Source organism: Xenopus tropicalis, chromosome 7 (assembly GCF_000004195.4).
Source record: "Xenopus tropicalis strain Nigerian chromosome 7, UCB_Xtro_10.0, whole genome shotgun sequence".
Classification (NCBI taxonomy): Eukaryota; Metazoa; Chordata; class Amphibia; order Anura; family Pipidae; genus Xenopus; species Xenopus tropicalis.
In genome coordinates this window covers 101,241,689-101,262,475 of record NC_030683.2, presented here as the reverse complement: position 1 = coordinate 101,262,475, position 20,787 = coordinate 101,241,689, and the positions used below count along the sequence as shown (strand labels likewise).

Sequence of the window (20,787 nt, the reverse complement as noted above, 5' to 3'; positions counted from 1 at the left end):
CTGTGTCACACGCGGCACTTAGCTGCACGTCAGTAAGAGCTGTCTCAGAAGGTTTCTCGTAGCATCTGATCATTTCCATAATGACTTATAACAACAACGTCAATAAGTGTCTGGAAGGCTGAAATACAGTTCCGTGGCAAAGTTCCTGGTGTCTGAAGGAACTCCTCTGTCCCCTGAGTGCTATTTATTTTCTTCAGTGTTCTGCATGTGAGCTGAACCAACCTTGACTTCAGGAGATGATTTACTTGACAGGCAGGGGGGGGCTTTTTAGATTTTTCGCTACTTTATTATATATTTGTTAATATAAATATTAGAATTGTATTCATTTCTAAAGCACCACCATATTCTGCAGTGCTGTACATAAGGCTTCAACATAGAGACATACCAAGATACTGGGTAATGGGGCCCTGACTGTAAGGGCTTACAATTGTTGGCTATAAGACATGGACATAGCATTTTTAAAATATTTGTTACAGTAGCAAACATTTTAGTGCAATCGCCCTGCTTCAGTTGCTGCACACATTAATAGGGTTGCCACTTGGCTGGTATTTCACCGTCCTAGCAGTTAAATGCTGCCTAAGGATGGGGCAAGTATTAAATATTTATGACACCCCTATTTTTTTGCCCCTGGCTTACGAAGTTACCCCCAAGGTGTGATTAATTGTGCTCTTCTTTCAACCCAGCACCCCTGCCTTCTATCAAGTTACATCCAGATTTAACCCAATGTCTGCCACCTTGAATCATCACCCTGCCCCCCATTGGTACATTTTAGATGAAACAGTGGCAGCCCTACATATGACTACAATTTGTAATTGGGGTTATGTAATACTAGGTGCAAAGTTTGTTAGACATATATATTTGTCAGGTAGCATTTATTGGTCACCTGTTTAAAAGCAAATATCTTATTGGTTACTGCACCTGGGCAACTTTGTTTCTGCTTTTATTAAAAAACGAAATCTAAAGCATCCATATTTTTCTTCTAGATGCAAACTGAAAACTGTCTATTCAGTCTATACATGCTGAGCATACAAGGGATTACATGATTTGGCCTCCCAAGTCCAGACCCAGTGCTGGCTGTGTCACAGATAAATATCTGAGTGTGCCCCAGTTAGATCTCAGTTGAGGAGGATAAGTTTTTGATGCCATGTATGGGCCAGTAATGAGTAATTGGCAGCCAATAAGCAATAACAGTAAACTTTATATACAAAAGAATACGCCAATGGGCATCTAACAGGAGGAGCAAAACCTGACTATGGGTCAACACAGACCAACTTGTTTTCTTCCCCAAAGAGCTTTTCTTTGTAGTTCTGCTAATATCCTCTCAATGGCATCTTACTTACTAAAGTGCCCTTATGGGCTGTCTCACTGGAGATCATGGTGCTGGCTCTCTCAACAGTGGTGCTGGGAATTTTGCAGCTTGGTAGTAAGTGAACTTGTCCATTCACCTGGTTGAGCTCAGAAGTGGCATATTTTTCCCTGTCTACCTGGATAGCATCTCTTGAGAATGGCTGTTGGGGTCCATTTACCATTTATAGTGGTACTTATTTTGTGCTAGACACCACATCCAAGCTACTTGTAGGTCCTTTGCAGCTCCCAGCAACCCCAAAGTTGATGTCCTGCTGATTGCCCCCCCTGTTGGTGACAGTTTCTAGTGATGTCACTGGCAAGCGGGTTTGGGCAGACTGAGGGCACCTTTAGATCCCCCTACACTACTGCTGACAAATTTAGTGGTGGTAGTAGGTAAAGATGTTGTTATACTGGAGACCAGAGTATTGTAGTTGCAACAGAACCTTAACATTCCAACAGCAATGCACTTGGTTTAAATTAAAGACTGGGAAAAAATCCTAGACCACTAAACCCAAATATCTTTGAGCTAATTCTAACATGGCAATGTACTGTTAATGAATGATAAAATACTAGTGAATGTGTATTCTTTACTAATCATAACAATCACTAGTAGCTGTCTACCTGCATGTAAAATTAGTAAAAGACAAATTAATTGCTCATGTTTTGTTCAGCTACTGAGAGGTTAAATGATGCCGAATCAAGAAGGGTTGAGTGTTTGGTTTAAAGGCAATATGGAAATGGTTTAATTAATAAAATGCAACGAGCTGCCCTTTCAACACAAGGGAATCAGACATACTGTATTTAATTAAGACTCACTTAATGTTCTAAATCTTTGCCATTGACACCCCCACAGACTCTGACACGCCATCTATTCACCTCGCTAAAAATCCACATTTCATGTCTGTTGTCCTACGTCAAACCAGGTAAAGGCTCATAAATCAGTTGTCTCATTCGCTGGCCATCTCAAACATGACTTGACCCTTTCCAAACTCGTGATTTATAAGAAGAAGTTCCTTGTTTATTCGCGTCAGCTGGGCTATGCCACATTTGCTGCAATACTGTATCCAGTTCGAAGAATGGTCCACGAGACAGTAAATTTATTGTCTATGGGCCCTGAAGTATTACCTAAATGCAAAGTGCCTTGAATGTACAATTAGCAAGGAGAGAATCCATTGGCTCGGTCTTATTCTTGTCTATGTGAGTGATGCCTGTTATGACGCCACTAAATGATATATAAGCAGGTAGAGCAAATTAGGAGACACCTCTGAGCGACAAAGAGTCAGTGGAGGGAGAGAGAAAGAGAGAGAAGATTTTTCCTTTGTCCATGACCATGCAGAAGCTTCTATTAAGTTTGATTCTTGCCAGCTTCACCGATCCTCTTTTGTCGCTTCCATTAATTGATTCCAGAGAAATTCCATATCAGTTTCCGGGTAAGAAAAACCTTATTTTTTTTTAATTGTTCATTTTTTAAAAAATAATTACAATATTCTTGAACTATAAGGAGAAGTAGAGGTTGAATTTCACAGTTTAAATGATTAAATTGCATTGTCCTACTGTCGCTGAATGTTTATTAGAAATGAAATTCACATGTAGAAGTAAAAGAGAAATATTGAATTGCCAATGTTAATGTATAATGCCATTATGTTGTCCTCTTTACCCATAGGCAGAACAGTGGTGCAGGGTGTAGCATTGCTGCCGGGTAGCACCGGGTCCTATGTCTGATTGCAGCCAGGGAACTAATTACTAGGAGTTTGTTTGTTCTTCATCTGCTTGCATGGGTTTCCTCTCAATCTCCTAAAACACAGGCAGGGTAATGGGCTCCTAATAAAACTGCCCATAGTGTGTGTGTGTGTGAATGTGATAGGGACTTTACATACACACATACAGTGGAATATGTTAGCACTATATAAATAACAGAGAATCATTTCTTACAAAGAGCACTTTGAGAGATATATGATCTAGCATAACAGTAATGATTAGGTCTGAAGCACAAATGTTTCACACGCACACACCCGGATCTCTAGAACTGCAGTTGGTGCCTGGTAAACAGCCCCTGGGGAGACGGCTCTCCCCTGGCACTCAAGGCAGATGCAAGTGAGGGACCAGCCCCTTGTGTTTGATGATAAATTCTGATTCTTCTTTCAAAACTATACATTTCATTTTGAAATTTTAATTGACTTTAGAGCCCTTTCATGGCTTGATTTAAAATGAGTATTTGTATCTTTTCAAATTTTGTAGTGGGTATTTTATGTTGTACATATTATCTACATGTACATGTATCTATCATCTATCTATCTATCTATCTATCATCATCATCTATCTCTATTATCTAAATACCTATTATCTATCTATCTATATCTATCTATCTATCCATCTATCTATCTTTCTCTATTATCTGTCTATCTATCATCTATCTATCTATCATCTATCTATCTATATGTGTATCTATCATCTATCTCTATTATCTCTACCTATTATCTATCTATCTGTTTGTTTTGTCATTCTATACCTGTCTATCTTTCTATCTCTCTGTTTGTCTGTCTATTCATGTATCTTGTCTATATTTCTTTCCTATGGTCCCATTTATTATCCATATAGCGATCTATCTGTCACTAGCTATATTTTATCCTATCCTCCCATCTATCAACATATCCCTGTTGTTCTATAGATCTATCTTCTATCTATCTACCTATCTATCTATCTATCTATCATCTATCTAATATCTTCCTAATGTCTACCTAATATCTATCTATCAATCTATCTGTTGTCTATCTAACTTTCTGTTTGTTTTGTCATTCTACATCTGTCTATCTTTCTTACTTCCCGTTTGTCTATCTATCTATCTATCTATCTATCTATCTATCTAGTGTATCTAATTATCTAACCATCTATCCTATGGTCCAATCTATTATCCATCTAGTCAGCTATCTGTCACTATGTATCTGTCTATCGTAAGTTTTATTATTTTTTTTAATGTCCTACCTATTAATTTACACTTCCAACTATTTATATGGGAATAAAGTGTTCCTATAAAAAGAACAATTTTTTAAAGGAGAATAGAGTTACTGCTCCTGATGGAAATAAGACAACATGCATTACATTTTTAACACAAACATACTTTTAATGTGGCACTTAAAGGATCCCCCCCTAAAACCCGTTTCCCCCTGAGGTGTGGGCTAACAAAGCTACTGCAGGCAGCCATGTTGGGACACATGCCAGGGCCAAGACTAGGGGTATGTAGAAGATGCACCTGCCTAGAGCCCCCTATTCTGGGACCTCTTACCCCCCTCGCCACTTGTCACCTCTGTGCCCTCACCCGTGACATCACCGCGTGGGGGAGGTGGCCCACTAGGTTTCCTAGGGCACCCAGCCGGCTTGGCCCGCCTCCAGCACACGCAATTGCTCCATCTCACTCTTTATGCACACGTGTGTTATGTGTTCCCCATTACTACAGCACATGCATGTGCATATGAGTATGCTGGGGCAGTTGCTCATTATGAATGTGCTTGCCCAACATAGCTGCCATGACAGGTGTATTTTGAAAACAATTTATTGTTTCTCTCACCCAGAGTGCAGTTCTGGCATCCTGCACCTCCCATGGGGATGCCCTGCCCATATACATATATAACATATACAGGTATCGGACCCCTTATCCGGAAACCCATTATCCAGAATTACAGAAAGGCCATCTCCCATAGACTCCATTTTAATCAAATAATCAAACGATTTCCTTTTTCTCTTTAATAATAAAACAGTACCTTGTAGTTGATCCCAACTAAGATATAATTAATCCTTTCTGGAGCCAAAACAGTCCTTTTGGGTATAATTACTGTTTAAATAATTTTATTAGCAGACTTAAGGTAGGAGATCCGAATTACGGAAAGACCCCTTATCCGGAAAACCCCAGGTCCCGAAAATGTTAGATAACGGGTCCCGTACCTGTACAAAGGATGATATTTCATACTGGTGGACATCCATGGAATAAACAATTTTATTTTCCTGGTGTAATAATTAAGCACCACAAATAATTTAGCACTTTCAAATTGATTATTGCTTAAGGTCACTCAAGGGTCAAATAATTCTGCAGCCCATCAATTTGACCCATAGTCCAATAAAATCAAAGAATACAAGAAATGATTTATTTAAGTGGAAATCAATTTTAAGGAGAGGGTGTCCATAATAAGTCTGCAGTAATCATCAGCTCACAGTAAATAAATGATCACTGCACATAAATCACAGTAAATAAATGATCATTGTCATACACTCTGCACTGAGTGAGCCTGTGCGGCTTTGTAGTTTCATCCCAGTATAGAAGATTGTCCCCATTGGGCCACTGTATATATTTATATATATATATATATATAAACAGTTCTTAAGCTGCACACCAAAAGTCTGGGACACTACCTGGGTGCCTGGACAGTATAACAATGTATAGAAAAGAGGAGAAGAACGGCACTCACAGGAGATTTCACACCGGAGACATCAAATATATATATATACTTGTTTCCACTTTACATATGTTTCTATGTGCAGACTACAAAGTGGGCCACAATCCTTTCACAGTAAACTTGAAGTTGGCACTTGAATAATGTTATGTGGGCATTAAATGTGAATTTGGCACTGCATTTATATATATTGCTATGTGTATTTGTTAAACATGGATTGATACTTTTTTTTGCTTATTGCGCCAAATGATAGACGTCGCACTATTTTAACTGTGGTAGATCTCATGATGGAGGCCAGGTGGCAAGAGTAGATCACAGGGTGACAAAGTCTGGGCACCCCTGGGTTAAAGGGTCCTTCTGTAACTTGACCTTTAATTATAATGGAAATGTCAAGAGTTGTAGTTTAACATCACAGGTTGGACATTCTTGCTGTATGTAATTCCTTTCTTTCCCACAGGGGACCCAAACTTCCTGCAATGGCAGAGAAAACCCTGGCCCTGTATAATACACTAATCCAAGCTAAATACTTGGAGCACAAATGCACCAGGGAAATACAGGCCCCAAACTTCATGCACTGTCCAATAAATAAAGATTTGCATTACCATTTTAGCACAGCAGACTATTGCTTTGTCATCCTGTGGCAGGATGTAGATCCATTATAAACATTTATACTATCCAGCCAATGGATTACCAACCTGCCATGTTGCACTACTGCATGTATTACCTCTACTACTGCTACATTTGTAGGACCCCATTATACATGGGCCCACCAGCAGTAAATCTTTATGAACCCCCTATAGACACCGCTGGTAACTGCACAACTTTGCAAAGAAATATAAGGTCAATGACAGACAGGGGCAGATTTGTCAAAGTGTGAGATTAGAGGCCACTACAGAAAACCCCACTTTCTATCATTCCTATGGGATGTTTAGAAGCGTATTTATATAAATGGTGAACTCTAACTTTCACCCTTTCATAAATACACTTCTAAACATCCCATAGGAATACATGGAAAGCGGGTGAGTTTTTCTGTAGTGTGCTCTAATCTTGATGTGCACCACAGGGTGACCCTGGGTATTTTACTATGAGAACCATCCATAAGCGCCTCTTCTCTCCTGAAAACAAAGCAGTGTGTAGGCAGAAATGTAAGTCGTGGGTAAGGTCTGTACTCGACATAAAGGGGGAAAATGGCACCACTGACTCTACAATTTATAGTTGCCTAGGCACAAGCAGATTCTGTGACCTTAAGAAGATGAAGCAGTTTAATCAACATCTATTAAGTTACACTGCAATATTTTTTCATTATGATTTTGCAGATGGCAAGATGAATTTTGGAGAGTTAAGCAGCCTGGATGAGGACGACTTACTGCACAACTTACCTGCAGTCCTGGCCAAACATAACCTGATTGGGGATACAGATGCACTGCTCAGCAAGGAAGGTAAATAAGCCATAGGTTAGATTAGAACAGTGATCCCCAACCCCTGGCTCAGGAGCAACTGTTGCTCGCCCTTAGATGTTGCTCCCAATGGCCTCAAAGCAGGTGCTTATTTTTGAATTTTTGGCTTAAAGGCAAGTTTTAGTTGCACCAGAACCATGTGTACTGCTAAACAGAGTCTCCTGTGGGCTCATGGGTAAAAAAAATTGGGGACCCCTGGATTAGAGTTAATGATTCTGCGCCCAGTACCCTATTCAGAACTTACTGGAAATACTAAAATCCATGCCTTGACCAAAAATATTTGGTTAGGGATTCCCCAGCTAATGATCACTGATGTGGTAGAATGTGGCAGACTTAAGTGAATGTGAAATACACGGGGAACTCTACACATAATTTATTCCAATGACTGCCGGATGTATAAAGCATTGCACTAGAGAGCTCTTTCTGATTTCCCACTGGCCAGAACCAAGCTCATGATTAATCAAGATGACTTCCATTTTTTCTAAAAAAAAACAAAAAACGGTGAACGCATAGGTTGATCTCTGTACGTTTTTTAATTTACTTTCTTAGAACTTATTGACGGCAATCACAATGTTGGAGAGAACATTAAAGAGGTAAGTAATAATACTTATATAAATACTTATATAAATAATAATACAGGTATCAGACCCCTTATCCGGAAACCCGTTATCCAGAAAGCTCCAAATTACGGAAAGGCCATCTCCCATAGACTCCATTGTAATCAAATAATTCACATTTTTAAAAATTATTTCCTTTTTCTCTGTAATAATAAAATAGTACCTTGTATTTGATCCTAACTAAAAATATAATGAATCCTTATTGGAGCCAAAACAATCCTACTTGGTTTAATTACTGTTTAAATATTTTTTTTAGTAGACTTAAGGTAGAAGATCCGAATTACGGAAAGACCCCTTATCTGGAAAACCCTGAGTCCCGAACATTCTGGATAATGGGTCCCATACCTGTAATTATTCTATTGATAACACATGGTTCAGAACAGACAAAATAGGACACATTTACATCTGCAAGTGCAGGGAGCAAAGTGCAATTTCAAAGATGTTTTTCCCACAGTGCAGCATTTTTTCCCAGAGTTTTGGGATCATTCCGGTCACGGGGGGGGGGGATGGGACAGGATGCACTTGATGCGATTGAGCCTTCCATAATTGCTTCCAAATTATCAAAATTGCCTCCTCTGCATTGCAAAGTAAAGGCAATTGCATGGAAGTCCGGCTAGCATCATTTCCTTGCAAGAAAAGTAAAGATTTTATACAAATGTTATCATTCTTATTTTTCAGATGCTGTTTGGCAAACACCCACGGATATCATTATTGAGTCTCCTGCAGTCAAAAGACAAGAAACAGTACAAAAAACGTGGGAATTTATCCGAATGCTTCTGGAAGTACTGCGTCTGAGAGCCGACAGCGTATACACGTTATTAGCGCTTATTTTTTATAAAAGCTGCTTGGCTTGGGAAGCCGGACATGAAAATGCGGAAATGATCTAATAAATGCCAAGCTGAATTATGAAGTATAGTTTTATTTTTCATTTGAATATATTATGGTTTGCTAAATATCTCGTATATTTTTCCTGCTCTCCAAGATAGCTATTTAATAAGAATAATAAAAAAAAAAACAAACAAACATGACTGCAACATTATTTCATGGGCCCCTCTGCTAGCTGGAAATAAATGCAAAATGTGCTTAAACTAATGCTACATTTTCTCTAATGCATACCCATATGTAATAAAGCGCACAAAGTTTGCCATAGTCATAGTAACCAATAAGATGTTTGCTTTTGAACAGGTGACCAGTAAATGCTACTTGCTGATTAGTTACTGCGTCTGGGCAAATTTAGTGCCTTTTATTATACAACCCCAGGTTTGAGGTGATGTAGCTGTTGGGTGCCTGCTCATACTTAGCCCTCAGCTACAACATTTTTTTTTACCCTCTTGGGCTCATTTACTATACCCCACACAGTGTGCAAAATGCAAAAAACGCAGGAACTAGGGGTAGGCACAAGAGGCACCTGGCTAGGGCGTAATGATGAGGGGGTGCCGGGCAGGTAACTCTCCTGCCTAATCCTAATCTGCTTGTCATTGCCCCTACCAGTTGTCATTGCAGGGAAGGCAGGTTGTAGGGGCAAGGTGGCCGACTGGGTTGCTTAGGGTGCCCGGTCAGCTTGGCCCACCCGTGGTGGACTGTTCTTTGAATCTAATGTGGCCTGCGCTAGGCTGTGCTAGATTTAAAAGGGTGCGCAGGGGGAGGTGCATAGGCAGCTAAACTAATAAACTGGACATTCATTTATGCAACAAAAATTCTTTATATGAACAATAAAGAAGTCACAGGACTATGACTGTTGTCGTGGCTATTGCCATATAAAACTTGTATGTGTTGTATATGTACTTGTATATGTTATGATGGAAGTATAATTTCCTGTACTCTTTTGTTTGCAATATCTAAGGATTATCTGAAAACATTCTGAAGATGACAGTTTTATTCTGAAAGCAACAGAAGGCCGTTTATAATTTGTGACATAAACATCCCTAAGGCAAAATCCCAAGTGTTCTTGAGCCTAAGTAATGTGTGTGGGTATAATGATACCCTGCATAGCTCTCAGACAGTCAATGGCTCCTACTCACATATTAGTAAAGGACATTTGCTCCATTCATAACTGCAATAACACCAAAACTAACATACGGTAAATAATGCTAAAAATAAAAATAAGTAAATAGATATGCACACGTGTCAAACTAAGGCGTGCACATACGGCACCCAAACGTTAATTGGGAAGCTCTTAAGCAAATAACTAAATGTATTAACAGAATATAGTACCTAAAGATTATACAGACCCGGGTGTGTATACCCCGGGCCTGCCGCTGGGTGCATCTAACTGCAATTTCAGATAACAAGTCAGAATGAGCAGTATAACTCACCGCCGTCGCTGTGTGGTCGGGGTGCTCAGTGCCCCGAACCCGTAGCCTTAGGAGATCAAACGAAATTTTCAAAGAGGCTAGCAAAACACCTCGGACAGTAAATAAATAAATAAAAACTTAGTCTTTATTCATATTCATAAAACCCTTTGCATCTGACGCTTTTCGTGCATGCGCACTTACTCATAGGCTTACTTCTCAACATACACACGGGGTTTAAATATTAGCCCCTTAATTAATCACATGATATAAAAGCACAATCAAGTAAAAAAGAAAAAAAGGAAGAAAAGGCAAACGAAAATGAAAAAAACAAAGTATACTGAACATTCCTAGCAAGCTTACTTGGAGGGAATATAGCAACTAATGTCAAAGATAGAATTTAACCCATTCGGTTGGCGTGTGCCTAGTACAAAAATCCATTTAACCTCCTTACGGAAAAGCTTAGTCCACATATCACTGCATCGCTCGTCCGGAAATACTCTATCAATTACCTGGATTTGCAACATAGTTACTTCACCCTTGCAACATTCAAGGAAGTGTCTAGAGACAGGATTGTGTCTTTTTTGCAACAATGTGCCCTATATGTTCTCGCATCCTATTATATGGGACGAATTGTGCAGCCCACATACTGAAACTGACAAGCATCACAAGTCAATAAGTATACCACATGATGCGTACTACAATTGGCATAAAACCGCATTTCGAATTGTCTATTTGTTACAGTGCTTGTGCCCCCATGGGGGCAGCCATTCAAAGGAGAAAAGGCACAGGTTACTTAGCAGATACCAGATAAACCCCCATTATATGGGGCTTATCAACTAGTTATCTGCTATAGAACCTGTGCCTTTTCTCCTTTTTTCCAGCTTGATGGCTGCCCCCATGGCTTCACAGCAGCTTATTTATATAGTAGCTTTTCTGTAGCAAAAACACCAGTTTTTTGCAGAGCAACAGCACATTATATTTTAATTACTTTAAAACACTTTAATTTTTTGATGTTACTGTTCCTTTAATATACTGTATGTACACATAATGCATCTCTGTGCCCCACAGGGATATGTACCCCAAGTAGTGAGCCATGTTGATTTAGTCAGTCTAGGAGTTAGAACAGCTGGAGACAAATAGTTTCCCAAGGTAGGGGCCCAACGGGAAACAAACTTACATCCATCAGCCACAATTGGGGAGAGTTGGGGATCATTATGAAGGATGGGCAATAAATTCTGAATAATGTTTTTAACCCTATAAAATTGCCTACTATAGGAAGTCACAAAAATGGGAACCTGTTGGTCCTTAACTAGATCCCTACCTGATTTCTTATCCAACAGAAGTTGCCTATCAGCACGTAAAGCCTTCATAAATGCTGGTAAGAGCAATTTCATGGTATATCCCCGGTTCAAGAACTGATCTCTCAAAACACATGCCTGCCTCACAAATGCCTCATCGGTGCAATTTCTACGTACTCTCAGGAACTGCCCAGTGGGAATCCCTTTAAAAAGATGATTAGGATGGCAAGAGTCAGCCCTTAAAACGGAATTCCCTGCACAGGATTTCCTATATATATCCATTTCTATGGACAGATCAATGCCTCTCAATTCAAGATCCAGAAAAGTAATTTGTGTTCCATAAAAATCACTAGTAAATTTGAGACTTAAATCATTATTGTTCAATTCCTCAATGAACTGTGAAAAAGTGCATTCCCTTTCATATAAAAAGGAGATCATCCATATATCTCTTATATAAAACTATGTGCTGTGAAAAAAGCGATTTATCTCCAAGGATGTGGGACTCCTCCCACCAACCCATGTAAAGGTTGGCGTAAGTAGGCGCAAACTCATAACTGCACCCTTTGCAGGCTGAGGTACCAAAAGCACAGGCATCATATGGGTGGCAGGTTTGTTACAATTGGTTCATTGGGAATTGCGATAGGAAAAACTTTGTGTTTAGTACAGAGGAATGTAGGCTAGTTTTATTATATCTCTATGTAAAGTCTAGCAGTAAACATTGCCACTTTTGGTTGCCTCTGGTCTCACTGAGATGGACCTTGTCAGAGTGACCGGTGAGTGATGAATTCGGATGGGGGCGGCTATGGGAGAGCAGAGCAGACATTGGTGTGATTCAGTGCACATCTCAGTGTAACAGAGAGAGTATCAGATCATTGTGTAATTGCTTTATGAGCTAACACTGTAAGGCAGGAGGGCTTCACTGTGCGTATTTGGGCCTACAGGAAGCTGATCCAGCCTTCCAGCATCCACTACATTAAAGGACACAGGCACAATGGCACAGTATGACAATGGGCAGCTGTTTGGAGTACAGGGTTACCAATCAGTTGTGTGTGTAATTGCAGGCAATAGTTGCATTTAATAATATGTAGATTAATAAATACATACAACTATATGAGAAGGGAGGGGAGATGCACAGGGTGTGAGATGTGGCAAACTGCAAGGCTGCACCACAGAGATGGACGATCTTTGCACTGCCGGAAACTAAAAACAGCTTGCTAAATAGCAGCAACCATACTTTGGAGGGTCTATAATCCACTTTCATTTGCAGCTGCTGTACAGGGATTGCCTTCCAGTTTACAGGCATGCAGTGTATATATATGAGAAGAAATAAGCATTCAACTAAAACTCCACTATGGCAATCAGGCTGGACCACCAGCCAGGTTAGGAAGGCTGGGTTAGCCCCACAATTTGGGCACCACTGAATTAAATAAATATTATACTGATTATATGTGGATTTACAAACAATACATTGTAAGGCTCGTTTCTGGCCAAAAACAGCACAGCTATGTCTGACAGTTTGTGAAGGTGAAATCTTTCCTGCCACAGGAGGGCACTTACCATTAGACCAGGTTGCCACTTCAGAGCCATGAGCAATGCAGGTGTCATAGAACATATAATAAACATATAATGTACTTAATAACCTGTGACTGTATATGTCAGTCTATATTGCATTGAACCAGGTTTTGAGATGTTTCAGATAACTCACATTTAATTTAATAAGGACACTAATCAGTTTGCTTTCTGCTTTCTAATTTGTGTAAATCCCTAGAAGCTGCCCTTGACTTTAATATTTACCCTACCCCAGACTAGCGCTCCTTTTCGTTAAAAAGCCACGGACTGTGGTACATTCATCCACAGCATCCATCTTGTTGCATACACAGTACTGTCCAAAAATCTTCTGAAAATTTCTGGCAGAATTTAGAGTTTTTGGGGCTGCTTTACCTACTAAGATCCTGACACCCACGGTACAGGGAAGTACCAGATTTGTTGGAAACTTTTATGTTCTTGTGCTAATACCCATGCCATTATAGGGTACTGTTCATTACAGGATTCACTTCTACAGACATTGATCGTTATTCTTCGAGTTTAGGCCAGCTCCCCTCCCTGCAGGCACAGTGAAGACTCATTGTCATTGTATAATAATTCCAGTTATTGAACTCTGTGTCCCTTTGTTTCTGAACGGACTAACCTGTATTGCCCATGGAAGTTGCCTGCTTTGCAATGAGACACCAAGAGCTAGAGAGATGACTTTCTACATGCCTGAGGCAGAAATCAATATATTTCCCACTAGATTCAGAATTCCCATAATGGCAGTAAATCACAGCTTCTAATGCTAGGTGACAGAGAGCCGAAAACAAATGGCCACGGTCCTCTATCAATCTGCCCAGATAATGAAAGGAGCGCTTGTCTATCTGCTGTGATTACAAGCAATAATAACAACATGTGTACTTCATATTATTTGTCAGTTTTGTGTAAGTTCTTAAAAGTTGTAGCAGGTTAGCATGTTCCTCTGGCTGTTTATACCATAGGGGAGTAGGTAGTGACACACGGATCAGTAAGGAAAGTGAATGCAAAAGGAGGCAACTGTGGTGTTTAGGGGTACTCAGCCTCCTTTTACCAAATGCTCCTTAGATCAATTGTTCATGTTTGGAGAATTTCCCCATTAAGTACCTGGAACATAAGGGCATCAAATTAATACACAGAGATCCCAATTCATCTTTCAAGCCTCTGTTGAGCTTGACTCTAGGCTGCAACTGTGAAGAGACATGAGAGGTGTAGGATAAGTGGGAGGCCCCCGCGCTCACCGCAAAGGGGCGCCGCCGGGGAAATACCACTACTCTTATAGTTTTTTCACTTACCCAGTGGGGCGGGGGGCAAGCCCCAAGGGGCTCTCGCTTCTGGACCCAAGCATCTGGCCCCGCTCCGAGGACAGTGGCAGGTGGGGAGTTTGACTGGGGCGGTACACCTGTCAAACCGTAAGTCCTAAGGCGAGCTCAGGGAAGACAGAAACCTCCCATGGAGCAGAAGGGCAAAGGGTTTTTAGTAAGTTCTGACCAGGGAACCCAGGTTTTATCCAATCAGCAGACACTTTTTGCACAACTTCAGCTATTGGGCCGTCTCAACTTTCAACAGAAAAACACAAGAACACAAGTTTATTTCTAAAGAATTCATTTTATCAACCAATAAATTTACAAAAACAATCGTATTTAAACAATTCATTTCTATTACGTATTTCACATTGGTCATATTTACAGGTGGGAGAAACAGTGATGGGCACAAGGAGGCGGATGTTATAGAGCTGTGACTGCTGTCCATGTCACAGAAAGTTACATGTATTGCAACAAACACTCCAGAGGTCCCAGGAACAAATAATCCTTCAGGAAAGCGATTTTTAGTCCTGACACAAAGCGTCTCTTTCAAAACAACAGAGAAGAATGTGCTCCAGGTATCAGGAGAGAGAATGTTTCTGCCTCGGTTTGTACAAAGAAAAGCAAATCCTTTCTGAGCAAATTCATAGCAAAAGTATTTTATACGAAAGTCATGATTCTAAGTTTGGGGCGTCTTCTGAGACACACGGGCTGTTAGGGCACGGCAGCTGGTCATTGGTTTTGGCTGCATCCTCTTTTGGGTCCCCATCTTTCCGCTGTACGTGTTTTTCATCCTTGGTGGAGCTTTTTAAACACATGACACATCCCTGCAGGTTTAACCATTGAAAATTGTTATAGATAATGTAGCAGTATTAGACTTACATTTGCTTTCATTCCTTCCTCCTTTTGGAGGAGCACTACACACTAGAACTGCTTTTAGATAACCTATTGTTTCTCTTACTCCTATATAACTGGAGGAGTCCCAGGCCAGACTTGGATCTCTTACTATTCAGTGCTATTCCGATATCTACAGGGAACTGCTCTCTTGCTACATTTCCATTGTTCTGCTGATTGGCTGCTGGGAGAGAGGGGATATCACTCCAACATGAAGCTCAGCAGTAAAGTGTGACTGAAGATTATCAGAGCACATGTCACATGGCTGTGGCACCCTGGGAAATAAAGAATATGGCTAGCCCCATGTGAAACTTCAACATTAAATATAAACAAAAATCTGTTTGCTCTTTTGAAAAACAGATTTCAGTGCAGGATTCTGCAGGAGCAGTGCTATTAACGGATGTATTTTTAACATCTTTTCCTGTGACAGTATTCCTTTTAACATCCACTGGAGTTTGGTGGATTTTTCTTGGTAACCAGAGCCTCTCTGTTTATGTAGAACCAATCAGGCAAAATACATTTCAGGCGAGACTAAACATGTAGGAGGCTCTAAGGCCAAGCACCAACAGTTTTTTTGCTAATTATATTTATAAAGCCATTTTTTTGTACAAAGTCTCAGAGCTGGTTTTTCATATTTCATTATCCCTCTGTCCTGCTGTACAAATACTCACTTTATTGTCATGTCTGGTGCACAATTATGCACTAATTGCCAACTTCTATGCCCTCCCTTCAAAACAAAAGCAAGTGTGCAAATAATCCCCACAAATTCCCAAACGATGTTGAGGTACAAAGGGGCCAAAAAAACCCCAATAAATATATTAATATGAAAAACCCTGACATAACTTAATTATTTATCTCTTCTTTAATCTACTCTGACTTTTTTTTTTGCTTACTTGAGTATCAATTTCTTGAGGAATTGTTCGATTCCGAATCCAAGAATGCACTTCAGCAAGTTCTTCCTTCTGCTCTTCAGTGAACCAAGGCTGTTTGTTCCGCATGGCAGTCAGCTTTTCCAAGTCCTCTTTCAATAAAGTTTCTTTATCCCTACAAAGCAAACCAGAAACAAAAAGTAAATTTTTGACCCAAAGAAAGATACCAGTTCTCACAGGCAATAATAAACTCCTCTTCTGGAGCTCCATAATATAAAACCTATTACTCCACAACAAGAAGCTGGCATTTTCAAGGGACCAAGAGTGAGTGGCAGCTTTGCTAATAAATCTTACACATCCACCTGGGACCCCCCCTCATACTTTTTAGGCTCCAGCTGCTGAGTCTACTTCTATGTTGTTACACCGCTGGCTTGAACCACATAGCCAATTATGCATGGGAATCAGAATAATTCAGGAACAATAAGACTGGATGCTCTGTATGCTTCAAGCCAAGACCTGACAGCAGTGATCACCCAGCAGACATGCTTGGGAACCACAGTGATTTCAATATTTGGGTGAGCACGGCTATCAGGTCTAAAAGCTTTGTTGGGAATAAGGGCAAGCTTTCCTACCTCTCAGGCAACTGATAGGTCATCATAATAGGTGTGGGCGTGCGCTCAATCATACTCCAAATAGAGTCCCTGGGAGCTTTGGAGAAATTATCAGCATCTACAACATCCTGACGTTTATGGCCCTTCTTGGAGGTATCAGAGGACTTGCTGGCAAAATAGTTGCTGCTGTTGCTACTTCCTGTAAAGAACAAAAAGCAGTTATATTATATGTTTTGTTTCATATATATATATATATATATATTATATATTTTATATTATATATATATATACAAAAACTCAGGTAACAATTTTAGTAAGAAAGAAAAGCTTCTTGTTAAAAGAGTTCTGAGAGACATCTACAAGCTAAAATATTAAAGCAATATTTTAGAAGGCATTTCCTACCTATACCACTTCCAGAGGTCCCGTTTGAGGTAGAACCGTTGGAACCAGATCTTAAAGAACTGGAGTTTGCCGATCCACTTCCAGATGCTGCAGATCCAGTGCCAGACTGTGAATCTTCTTGGAGTAATAGGTCAAAAAGTTCACTAGAAGCAGAGTGGCTGTCATTGTTCCCACTATCTTCTGCTGCCTAAAAGATAAACACCAACAATTTACTCAGCTTTGATGAATCCCTAAGGGCTCTGGCACACGGGGGAGATTAGTCGCCCGCGAACAGGGAGTTAATCGCGGGCGACTAATCTCCCCCGTGTGCCAGAGCCCTAAGTCCAATGCCACACTGCAGGAAATAGCAACCACAGATTAGGGGGAAAAAACTATATACAAAACTATTAGTTGTGTCTACTACAGATATGGGATCCCTTTTCCGGAAACTCATTATCCAGAGAGCTCTAAATTTTAGAAAGCCCTTATCTCCCATAGATTTCATATTAAGCAAATAATTCTAATTTATAAAATAATTTCCCTTTTTGCTGTAATAATAAAGAAGTACTTGATGGTAACTAAACTGCATGGTCCCATATTTGTGGCAAAACATTCCTATTGGCTTTACGGCGATCCAAATTACAAAAAGATTTCTTATCCAGAAAACCTCCGGTATAGCTCCTATACCTATATTACTGTAGTAAACAGTCACCGCTATTACCAAATATGTAACTTACACATTTTATATCCACCTGGCTCTCTTCATTGGTTCCCTCTGCTTGCTCCATAGCCTTGGGTAACTCTTCCTGAAGAAGAACAAGCTGAAGTGGAGAGCTGCTTCTTGAATTGCTAAACATTTGTGGATCTTCACTTTGAACTTCTAGCCCATCTGCTGACATCGGAGAAGATGCTCGGGATGTTGGGTCAACAAAGTCTGTGGGTACCTGAGAAGGCATGCTTTGTGGAGCACTGGACATTCCAGCATATGGATAGGAAGATGATAATGGAAACTGAGTGGGGAAAAAAGGTGGAGGTATCTGTGGATTCATTTGGGGATACATATTGTAATTAGGGAGTAAAACTGCCATAAATGTTCCCATATACGGAGATGCAAATCCTGGAAAAGCAGGTAGATTGTAAGACATATTTGATTGCTGAGGAGAAGATTCAGAGGCTATGGCAGAAGCTGCATTGTTGCCTGTTACTGGCGGCATCTGTGGAAGCGGAAATCCAGGCATATGATACGCTGGCTGGATAGGAATCATCACTGGAGGGGGGAAGCCCATACTTGATGGACTTGGATGAGATACTTCAGATGGTGGCCAAGACTGTGGAGGCGCCCCTGGCCTTCTTGGCCGAGGGGGCAAATTTGGATGAGAGCCATTACTGTCTGAGGATTCCATGGGTTTCTGACGCTTGTGTTTACCTTGTTTCTTTCCCTTTTTAAAAGCAGCAGGAGTAGTCGGTTGAGAAGAATGTTCACCTGCAACAATGTACATGATTATTAGGTGCAGTAGTCATGCAGGTATGCCTAGCCCAAAGTAGAAGAATACTCAGTAACTGAAGAACATTGTTCACAGTAATAAGGCAAACCAGCAATGTAGTCAATGGCTTTAGAAAAAAAACTATAAAATCTCTATTATAGATGGAGGCCACTGGTGCCTGTTAGGGTTTTCCAAAATTATAGGAGAGCTATGGGATCTGATAAACAAGGTTGTGGCCAGAGAATCTGAAAATCAGAAGCACCTTATATGCAAGCAGAGTCTGTAACGCCTGCATAGCAGCTAAAAAAATTCTAATTATTACATAGAATTTATTTGTAAGGGTTGAACTTGATAGATTAACACTAAACGGTTTCACTCTTTTATTTAAAATTACCACTGGTCAAACACGAAAGGGAAAAATAAAATAATGTATGGCTTTCCTTTCTATACAGACACCTTTCTTAAACAACCCCAGCTTCCACCACTCTGTACAGTGGCATTATAGTGTTTTTATACAGTGTTTTTAGAATGCAAACGTTTGCTTTCCTGAAATGTAGAATATTTGTTGTGGTTATTTTATTTTTTTTGCAACAAACATTACATGACATAATATTATGAACACTATTACCCTGGTGCTCTAGTACTTACATCTTTTAATTGTTTCTGGGTTATTAGAAATCATTAAATTCAATATAGCACTACCTATAATGTATGAAAAAGAGCAGAATGGTAGAGCAGCAACTCGGTGAGAAAGTCCAAGGATTTTAGTTCCTGTTGCTCAAATGCAACATTAGTGTAATTAAATGTTAGCAATCTGAGTGCCCTTCGCTATGGTTTGTGTACTTTATTTTCTCATGTATATGGCACAATGGTAGACACTTTACTTGTTTTTAAATTGATTTGCTATTTAATTTTTTACGATTGTGGGGGAAGCAATATTTCTTTTAAGTGATACTAACACTAAACTATTAAAAAATATCAATGCATGTAAAAAGTTACCTATAGGTCATTTTTTCACTGATAGCTCTGCTTATGTAAGTAATTGTCACTCGAAGTTCCTAAACCTGACTGTTTTGCCAACCTTCTCAACCTATCAGTTATAGCTTCTAATGCTACTGGACACAAATATGGCGGCCCCCTCAGAGGAACATCGGAGGTCTGGATAGGTAATTTAATAGCATCGGACAAATACTTTTATGGAAACATTTATAAACAGAATGCAAAGACAAGGTTATGATAGACTTGACTTCTGGTGTCAATATGTCTTTAAAGTTTGTTTAAACGGATATAAGTTCAAGAAAAGAGATTATGGACATCAGCCCACAGTAAAGACAGAAATGAACGATTATATGATTTGCCTAGCATACCTTGCTCATGAGAACAGCCTTTACTTCTGCTGTCTTGCTGGAGGTAGCTGCTATACGGAGACTGGAGAATCCTTTGCCGAAATCTATCGACATATTCCTGCTCTTCTTTCTGTGTGTGTGCGGATAAAACTTCCTTTGTTAAACCAATCTGCTTAAATTCCTCAGGAGCTACAGCAGAACCAGGTGCTTGTGAAGACTTTATTTCTATTTGCTCACTCCCACCAGCAGCATCTTCTATGGCAGTGACTTCTTCATAGAAAGAAAAGAATAAGACATCATTTACACATGTCCACTACTCAACCACGTATCATTAAAAACGGAAAATAATAATACATTTAATATATCCTATTATTGCGTACAAAGGGAAGCTCTGAACACAATTTGCAATCATCACAGCAAATAACAGCAATGCATTATTGTTTAGATTCTTTCTGGGCATGGCATGGCCATAAATATTTGATTGGATAAAATTTTCATTATCCAAGAATTTCGGAACTCTTAGTAAAATCAGTATGCATTATTTATAACAGTGACATTTGTCTCGCAAGATGTCCATGCCCAGATATCTAAATGTAAAATTTTGATGAGAGGATGCTTTAATGAAAAAGCTACACACATAAACAATTTTAATTGTTTAGTGTAAAATAACAAGTTAAAAGATGTTATCTGATAGTACAGATTACAGTGTAAAGCTGGCCATACACACACCGATAATATTGTACGAAACCTCGTTTCGTACGATGTTCGGTGCGTGTATGCCAATTCGACGAGTTGACCGAGATCGCAGGAGGCTGCTGATATCGGTGGACTCACCGATCGGCCAGGTTAAAAGATTTTGATCGGGCGTCATAGAAGG

At 39.8% G+C, this 20,787-nt stretch overlaps 2 protein-coding genes across 4 annotated transcripts in view; one reads left to right on the top strand and one right to left on the bottom strand.

The window, feature by feature from the left end:
• Positions 1-2,508: 2,508 nt before the first annotated feature.
• Positions 2,509-8,776, top strand: uts2 (urotensin 2). Its single transcript, XM_002933853.5, has 4 exons — positions 2,509-2,777; positions 7,109-7,231; positions 7,799-7,842; positions 8,545-8,776. Exons 1-4 carry the CDS (start codon positions 2,672-2,674, stop codon positions 8,659-8,661), a joined length of 390 nt encoding a protein of 129 aa, XP_002933899.1. The 5' UTR covers positions 2,509-2,671; the 3' UTR covers positions 8,662-8,776.
• Positions 8,777-14,609: 5,833 nt separating this feature from the next.
• The window catches only part of per3 (period circadian regulator 3), a 29,199-nt gene continuing 23,021 nt past the window's right edge, over positions 14,610-20,787 (bottom strand). For all 3 annotated transcript variants that reach the window (XM_031905194.1, XM_031905195.1, NM_001079228.1), the window contains 6 exon segments: positions 19,932-20,180; positions 17,818-18,563; positions 17,102-17,288; positions 16,721-16,898; positions 16,113-16,263; positions 14,610-15,152 (listed from right to left, as the gene is read on the bottom strand). In XM_031905194.1, coding sequence (XP_031761054.1) covers positions 14,997-15,152; positions 16,113-16,263; positions 16,721-16,898; positions 17,102-17,288; positions 17,818-18,563; positions 19,932-20,180 — 1,667 coding nt within the window. In that variant the 3' untranslated portion in view covers positions 14,610-14,996.

Excerpts from the sequence above, each read along its gene's own strand:
- uts2 (XM_002933853.5), top strand. The coding sequence starts at position 2,672 with ATGACCATGCAGAAGCTTCTATTAAGTTTGATTCTTGCCAGCTTCACC. Across the intron at positions 2,778-7,108 it reads AATTCCATATCAGTTTCCGG|ATGGCAAGATGAATTTTGGA; the intron begins GTAAGAAAAACC and ends ATGATTTTGCAG. Across the intron at positions 7,843-8,544 it reads TTGGAGAGAACATTAAAGAG|ATGCTGTTTGGCAAACACCC; the intron begins GTAAGTAATAAT and ends CTTATTTTTCAG.